Source organism: Coenobita brevimanus, chromosome 106 (genome assembly GCF_032717465.1).
Source record: "Coenobita brevimanus isolate Jiangsu-jjx chromosome 106, ASM3271746v2, whole genome shotgun sequence".
NCBI lineage: Eukaryota > Metazoa > Arthropoda > Malacostraca > Decapoda > Coenobitidae > Coenobita > Coenobita brevimanus.
The window spans coordinates 766,172-775,000 of NC_137059.1; the positions used below are offsets into that span (position 1 = coordinate 766,172).

Genomic DNA, 8,829 nt, shown 5'->3' on the forward strand with positions numbered 1-8,829 from the left:
TTAGGAAGAGATGTTAGGAAAGTGTTAGGAAAAGGTGTTAGGAAAAAGTGTAATAACCAAAATAAATCGCATAGGAAAAGGTATTAGGAAAAGGTGTTAGGAAAAGGTGCTAGGAAAAGGTGTAATAAGCAAAATAAATCGCTTAGGGGAAGGTGTTAGGGTCCTCTATGACGTGTAGATATCTTGCTTTACTGTTTCCTAGACGATTTTATTTATCTATCTAACTGTCTATCTATCTATCTATCTATCTGTTCATTCATCCATCTATCCATCTGTCTAATATCTGTCTCTATCTATCTATCTATCTGTCTGTCTGTCTGTCTGTCTATCTATCTATCTATCTGTCTGTCTGTCTATCTATCTATCCATCTATAATACTTACGAAGGGGAAGCAGTCAGCAACTTTTTAACACACACACACACACACACACACACACACACACACACACACACACACACACACACACACACACACACACACACACACACACACACCTTGATAATTGTGTCTAAAACCCATCTCAAGTTTTTTCTGTCATGATTTCCAAACTTTCTCGAGGAGGTGAAAAAAAGAGTAAGATTTTAAAATATATATATTTAAAAATCTTTTGGTGTGACTCCATAACTCTTGTGAGAAATGCTTTTGCCAAACGAGGTTGATTGAATTGGTGTGGTGTGGTGTGGTGTGGTGTGGTGGAGGGGGGTACGTTGTGGTGTGGAGTGGTGTGGTGTGGTGTGATGGTGGGTGGTATGGTGTGGTGTGGTGTGGTAGAGGATGGTGTGGTGTGGTGTGGTGGAGGGGTGTGTGTGGTGTGGTGGAGGGGGTGTGGTGGGGGGTGTGTGGTGTGGTAAGTGGGAGGGGCTTAGCAATCTTTAACCCCGCCCACATTGCCACTGCCATTCTCACCCTTATCTCTCCCTTATCTTTTCTTCTCACCCTTATCTCTCTCCCTTATCTTTCTCCTCACCCCTATTCTCTCCCTTATCTTTTCTTCTCACCCCTATTCTCTCCCTTATCTTTTCTTCTCACCCTTATCTCTCTCCCTTATCTTTTCTCCTCACCCTTATCTCTCTCCCTTATCTTTCTCCTCACCCTTATCTCTCTCCCTTATCTTTTCTCCTCACCCTTATCTCTCTCCCTTATCTTTTCTCCTCACCCTTATCTCTCACCCTTATCTTTTCTCCTCACCCTTATCTCTCTCCCTTATCATTCTCCTCACCCTTATCTCTCTCCCTTATCTTTTCTCCTCACCCTTATCTTTTCTGCTTAATTCACCCTTCTTTTTATAGCACTTCTTCGTGACTAGCATCCTATTCTAGTGTTAATATCTAGTTATAGCTCAGTGACAATAAAACTACTGTGGCTCTACGCACTTATTCATAGCACTTCTTCGTGACTAGCATCTGCTGTGGCTCTACATCAGTGATTCCCAACCTATGGGTAACTACCCACAAATGGGTAATTGGGGTAATTTGAGTGGGTAATGGAAGGCTGAGAATAAAGGCCTTCATATTGCTACCAATGTGTGTGTACGTGTGTATGTATGTGTGCGAAACTGTATTTGTGCAGTATGGGTGTGAGATAAAACGGAGAAGAGGACACGTCTCATACGGGACAAGCGGCAGGCGGTGGGCGCGGCGGTGAGTCACCCAGACACAGAGGACAGAGGGCAGAGGTGCGTTGCTTGGGCGGAGTGCGGTTCCCTGCTGTGCCCAGCTCTCCGTCGCCTTTGTGAGTTGCTGTGCCTTTCCTGTGCCTTTTCTGTGGCCCTGCAGCCGCATATAGACAGTGCCATGTATAGACAGTGCCGTGTCGTGAGGAAACTGCCTGAAGTTGTGACTGAGGGGAGATTCTGTGCTTGCCTGCGGGGTGATTGCCGGAGTGACTGAGGTATTGCGTCCTTGTACTGTGCTGTATCATTAAGTGCTCATTCAAGTGCCCTCTGTCGCAATGTACAGTCTTGATGATGTGGGTAACACAAACTTGAAGAAGTCAGTAAATGGGTAATGTAATGAAAATGGTTGGGAACCACTGCTCTACATCCTTATTCATAGCACTTCATCGTGACTAGCATCATTGTATCCTCTAATGAATGGTTTAAAAAGAAATTTGATAGTATCTCTCCCTCCTCCCTCCTCCTTCCCTCTTCCTGTCCTCCTTCCTTCCTATCCTCCTTCCCTCCTTCCTTCCTTCCTGCCATCCCTCCTTCCTTCCTTCCTGCCCACTCACCCGCCCACAAAGCCCGCCCACCCCACCCACACAGCCACCACACCCCACCCCATCCGGTCGTGAGATTAGTTCCGGTTGTGAGAAAAGTTCCGGCAGTGTGACTAGGAGTGAAGAAGTTTGCGTTCTGGCCTTTGGTTCTTTCTTCCTGGCATTAACACACACACACACACACACACACACACACACACACACACAGTTTTCTTTCTGACCTAGCAGACCCAACAACCACAGGCAAGATGTCATCTCAGGCGCTCGTATTGCATATAGCGCAGTTGCAGAATAGGACAGTAATACCGCTCTACGTTTCATCCATAGCACTTCCTCGTGACTGGCATCATATTCTAGTATTAATCTGTTGTTAAAGCTCAATATTTAAGATGGATGAGATGATAATTTTAGGCCCATTTGAAGTGAACGGAGTATAGTTGCAGTACCCAGCGGGGCCTTCCCTCTGGCGGCGGAACTTGTTTACAATCCTCCCTAGTGTTGCCAAGTTAGCGTTCTTTTCGCTAGATCGAGATACATTTACTTCCATATAACTATGATTTTTAACGTTTCGCGGCGAGAATTATAGCAACTTTCTGTATCTGCAAAATTTTTGGCGATATTTCACTTGTTATACCACATTTACCAGCGATTTTCTTGAGAGTTTTGCATTTAGTTTGAAAGTATCGTTTTCGGAGAGCAAGTTTAGCTTTATCCATGGCTCTGGATTTGACAACACTACGCAGCTTCAGTCTGCCTCGAGCGTGCGTGCGGGAAGGTTGTGTTACTCTCGCTCCTCCCTCGCACCTCTCCACGCGTCCTCTACCACAACAACAGCCATTTAAACCTCCATAAAGTGCTCCCATTGTTTTGCCTCGATATTTGAAGGTTCACATTGTTCAAATTCGAAGTATCTACATTCTTGTGGTGAAGTGTTAAGAGTCTGAACGATCTCCATCAGTGTGTTCAACAATTAGCATCATCATCGCTCGTGTGTTGTTTACAATATTTTTAAAGGGCTGGGGAGTGTGTGTACAGTATTAGGTGGTGTGATCGAGGCTTCTTTACTGCTTGGATTTGTGGGCTGAGGAGTTTTTACAGTCTTGAAGTCAATTATGTGAAGTGCTGACAAAAAGGGAAAGATAAGTGGGTGATAACGGTAAAGGTTGCGTGTGTCGAGATGGTGATAAGGTGAGCGTGTGTTTACTGATTGAAATAATTCCTTTTCAGTGTGACTACAACCACACCAGTGATCACAACTACAACCTGCTAAAGGAGGGATGTGATAAAGGGGGCGGAAGATATAATAATTGATGGTTGTGCCTGAAATGGTGAATGTCGAGCACTAAGCAGCTAGCCAATGTGTGGGTGAGGGAGAACACACTGCGCGGCGGACGCAACGGAGAGCGAACGCAGAACTTGCTGGAAGGAGAGCGAAAAACACCAAACCCATATGACGGGGAGCGCAGAACACCTCATATCCTCGAAGCTGAACACAGGGAAGCAAATTTACTAGACGGAGAACGGAGAAGGAAGAACTTTCCATCCGACGGCGAGCGCAAGGGAACTAGTTTTTCCGGCGGAGGTCGCGGAGGAAGCGCAGCGGACCCTGAGCGCAGGAGAGTGAGTTTTGGTGACGGGGAGCGCATTCGGCCGCAGAATTTACTGGAAGGAGAGCGCCTGGAAGCAAATCTACTGGACAGCGATCATCAGTATCCGGCGAGAGGGACGATGCGACGGGCTGGGGAGTCGCCGGTACGGGTTCTGGAGACCAACATAGATTTCCCGCCACTGTCTTTGAACGGGGATCTGAACAAGGGCGGCGGACCCAACGGCAACAAGCGTGGCTCTGTACAATACCATCATCATCACGACAACGAGGCCGAAGCAGCAGGCCCAACAGACACGATGCTCTCCCACGTCAAATACCCAATTCCTGACGACGACGACGACGATACGATGACGAAGGGGAAGCCAGGGAAGCTGCAGAAGGTCGCCCATCGCCACGGCCTCACCAAAAAGGGCCTCCTCCTGCTTCTGCTCACCGGCTGCCTCTGTCTGCTCCTGCTGGTGGCCCTGCTGGTGATGGCTGTCCTCTGGCCGCGAGATCAAAGCCAGAGCGAAAAGGACGTCTGCCTCACGCCCGACTGTCTGCGCGCCTCTGCTCAGGTCGGTTATTTTTTTCTTATTCCTTCGTTCTTCGTAGCCTGATATTTTCCTCTCATCATCGTCGCCCTCTCTCTCTCTCTCTCTCTCTCTCTCTCTCTCTCTCATTAACAGTAGGTGCATACGTGAACTTTTACTTTTTTTATTATTATTATTATTATTATTATTATTATTATTATTTCTCTGTTATTCTTCACCCCTACTTTCACCTCCTCCCTTCCTCCTATTCATCAGCGTCCCCTATCCCTATTCAGTCATACCCTAATCTTTCCATTATTCATTCATCTTTCACTAACTCACCATCACTTTCTGTTCATCTTTCCCTATCCACTCTTACCCTCATCACTCCATTCATTTTTTTTCATTTTTCACCAATTCATCAACGTCCCTCCTTCCTCTGGCCTTCTCTATACATTGATCTTTCCGTCATTCACTTTTTCATCATTCACTAATTCATCAACCTCCATCCTCTATCCCTCTCCACTCACTCTGATCACTCCTCCATTCACTTACACTTTTCACTCATCATCCTCTTCATCTATCCCTATTCACTCATACCTTGATCACTCCTTCATTCATTTTTTCCACTTTCAACCTCTGTTCAGTAGTGACTCGAGAATCTGCGTCTGTTTTACGTTTTAAGATATCTTCACTTTCCTCCCTGACGCATCGTATCAGAGAGAATCATCTGTGGCCAGAGAAACATAACAAGCCTCCCTTCATATCAGGAATATTAGGTAGCTGAGGAAGGTGTAGAGGTGGAATATTAGGGCAGAGAAACATATCAATCTCCTCCCAGCTTAGGAATATTAGTCAGGAGAAGAGGATGTGCAGTAGGAGTGAAATATTAGGGCAGAGACACGTACCAAGCCTCTCTTAGCTTAGGAATATTAGCCAGCAGAGGCAGGTGAGAAGCAGAGGTGAAATATTAGGGCAGAGAAACATAACAAGCATCCCTCACTTTAGAAATATTAGCCAGTAGAGGGAAGTGAGTAGGAGTAGAGGTGGAATATTAGGGCAGAGAAACATACCAAGCCTCTCTCAGCATAGGAATATTAGCCAGCAGAGGAAGTAAGAAGCAGAAGTGAAATATTAGAGCAGAGAAACAGCAAGCCTCTCTCAGCTTAGGAATATTAGCCAGCAGAGGGAAGTGAGAAGCAGAGGTGAAATATTAGGGCAGAGAAACATACCAAGCCTCTCTCAGCTTAGGAATATTAGCCAGCGGAGGGTAGTGAGGAGGAGAGGTGAAATATTAGGGCAGAGAAACATACCAAGCCTCTCTCAGCTTAGGAATATTAGCCAGCAGAGGGAAGTGAGAAGTAGAGGTGAAATGTTAGGCCAGAGGAACCTACCAAAGAATTCTTGTTCTTATCATTTTATTAATTATTGTTGTCAGTTCATGATTTATTCTGGAAAAAAACTCGTACTGAAAGGGTTAATGAAGGCTGCATCCAACCCCACCAGCCAAATTAACGTTAGATTATGATGCTAGTCACGAAGAAGTGCAACTAACCTCTCCACTCGTCCAATCTCTCCTAGGTTAATTTTCTTCAACTTTGCGTAAATTTCCCTCTTTCTATCATGACCATTGAGCTAGATAATGATGCTGGTCACGAAGAAGTGCTATTAACCTCTCCACTCGCCTAATCACTGCTATGCTCTATTCGCACCAACTTGTAAAATTGCCGTCTCTCCATCATGACTATTGAGCTAGATTATAATGCTAGTCACGAAGAAGCGCCGCTGTAGGGATGCTGCGTGGTAGTGTTTTCCTCTGCCATTGCTACGGGAGATGAACTAGGAAATGAACAGCCCCATCCCCTTAAGATGCTAGTCACGAAGAAGTGCCACACGGGTCCTCATCGTGGGGCAGTGGGTGTAGGATTAGTGATTAGGGGGAAGGTATATGTAAAAAGTTTTCCACAATAATATTTTTTTTTGGGGGGGAGGGGAGAGAGAAATATATGTTAAAAAAAAAAAGGAAGACAACATTTTGGGAAGAAATAGATTTAAAAAAAATGAAAAAAAAAATATGGGGGAGAGAAATTAAAAAAAAAAAGAAATAGATGTATAGAAATAAATTGGGGAGAAATAGACGTTGAAAAAAGAGAAATTGAGAGAAATAGATGTAAAAAAGAGAAATTGAGAGAAATAGATGTAAAAAAGAGAAATTGAGAGAAATAGATGTAAAAAGAGAGAAATTGAGAGAAATAGAGTTAAAAAAAAAGAATTTGTGAGAAATAGATGTTAAAAAAAGAGAAATAGATAAAAAAGAGAAATTGTGAGAGAAATAGATGTAAAAAAGAGAAATTGAGAGAAATAGATGTAAAAAAAGAGAAATTGTGAGAGAAATAGATGTAAAAAAAGAGAAATTGTGAGAGAAATAGATGTAAAAAAAGAGAAATTGTGAGAAATAGATGTAAAAAAAGAGAAATTGTGAGAGAAATAGATGTAAAAAAAGAGAAATTGAGAGAAATAGATGTGAAAAAAGAGAGAAATAGATGTAAAAAGAGAGAAGTTGTGAGAGAAATAGATAAAAAAGAGAAATTGAGAGAAATAGATGTAAAAAAGAGAAATTGAGAGAAATAGATGTAAAAAAAGAGAAATTGAGAGAAATAGATGTAAAAAAGAAATTGAGAGAAATAGATGTAAAAAAAGAGATTGTGTGAGAAATAGATGTAAGAAAAGAGAGAAGTTGTGAGAGAAATAGATGTAAAAAAGAGAGATTGTGAGAGAAATAGATAAAAAAGAAATTGTGAGAGAAATAGATGTAAAAAAAGAGAAATTGTGAGAGAAATAGATGTAAAAAAAGAGAGAAATAGATTTAAAAAGAGAAGTTGTGAGAGAAATAGATGTTAGAAAGAGAGAGAAATAGATGTAAAAAAAGAGAAATTGAGAGAAATAGATGTAAAAAAAGAGATTGTGAGAGAAATAGATAAAAAAGAGAAATTGAGAGAAATAGATGTAAAAAAAGAGAAATTGAGAGAAATAGATAAAAAAAGAGAAATTGAGAGAAATAGATGTAAAAAAAGAGAAATTGAGAGAGAAATGTACGTCCAGGAATAAGCAAATAAACAATGTGTGTGTGAGAGAGAGAGAGAGAGAGAGAGAGAGAGAGAGAGAGAGAGAGAGAGAGAGAGAATATAGGAAAGTTGGAAGAAGGAAGGAAAGGAAGAGAGGAGGGGAGGGAAATATTAAATGTGTGTGTGTGTGTGTGAGAGAGAGAGAGAGAGAGAGAGAGAGAGAATATAGGAAAGTTGGAAGGAAGAAGGAAGGAAAGGGAGAGAGGAGGGCAGGGAAATATTGTGTGTGAGAGAGAGAGAGAGAGAGAGAATATAGGAAAGTTGGAAGAAGGAAGGAAAGGGAGAGAGGAGGGCAGGGAAATATTGTGTGTGAGAGAGAGAGAGAGAGAGAGAGAGAGAGAGAGAGAGAATATAGGAAAGTTGGAAGAGAGAAGGAAGGAAAGGAAGAGAGGAGGGGAGGGAAATATTGTGTGTGTGTGTGTGTCCCTTAGCACCATTTCCTAAGCGATTTGTTTTCCTTATTACACCTGAATATTCTCTTAGTATATTTTTAAAACGTGGCTTTGCATCAAAAATGAAATAAAATAGAAAAGAATAAAATAAAGGTGCGCAGTGAGGCGACGTGGAGGCGATTTGTTTGTGGCTACCCCTTAACGCGTCTGGCAAGAGGTAGATAATGAGGATGAATCGCAATGGAGGAGGTGTTACGGTAGTGGCAGAGTACCTTATAAGGTTGAGAGACTCCCTATGCAGCGTGAGAGAGAGAAAAAAAATACAAGTGGATTTTGTGTGGTGCCTGCCCCTTAGGGTACACGGAGAGAGAGAGAGAGAGAGAGAGAGAGAGAGAGAGAGAGTCAAAATAGCCAGAAGGAAAAATTCTCTCTCTCTCTCTCTCTCTCTCTCTCTCTCTCTCTCTCTCTCTCTCACACACACACACACACACACACACAAATCAAGAAAAACAAAGTCTCTCTCTCTCTCTCTCTCTCTCTCTCTCTCTCTCTCTCTCTCTCTCTCTCTCTCTCACACACACACACACACACACACACACACACACACACACACACACACAAATCAAGAAAAACAAATTCTCTCTCTCTCCCTCCCTCTCTCTCTCTCTCTCTCTCTCTCTCTCTCTCTCTCTCTCTCTCACACACACAAATCAAGAAAAACAAATTCTCTCTCTCCCTCTCTCTCTCTCTCTCTCTCTCTCTCTCTCTCTCTCTCTCTCTCTCTCTCTCTCTCAACCAAACTGAATATTTGATGATGCTTTTATAGAGAGTGTGACGAGACTCTACCTTGTACTCTGTCTTTGAAGGAAAAACATTAAGGAAAACTGGAGGAAAGAAAGGGAAAATGGAGAGAAAATAAGGGGAAATGGAGGGGAAAAATAAGAGGAAATGGAGAGAAAAATAAGGGGAAATG

At 42.8% G+C, this 8,829-nt stretch overlaps 1 protein-coding gene across 1 annotated transcript in view; it reads left to right on the forward strand.

The window, feature by feature from the left end:
- The first annotated feature begins 3,550 nt into the window (after positions 1-3,550).
- LOC145416532 (endothelin-converting enzyme 2-like) overlaps positions 3,551-8,829 on the forward strand; it is a 339,110-nt gene continuing 333,831 nt past the window's right edge. The window contains exons 1-2 of the mRNA XM_080285497.1: positions 3,551-3,611; positions 3,942-4,384. Of these exons, the coding sequence (XP_080141623.1) occupies positions 3,551-3,611; positions 3,942-4,384 (504 nt within the window). The remainder of the gene's footprint in view (positions 3,612-3,941; positions 4,385-8,829) is intronic.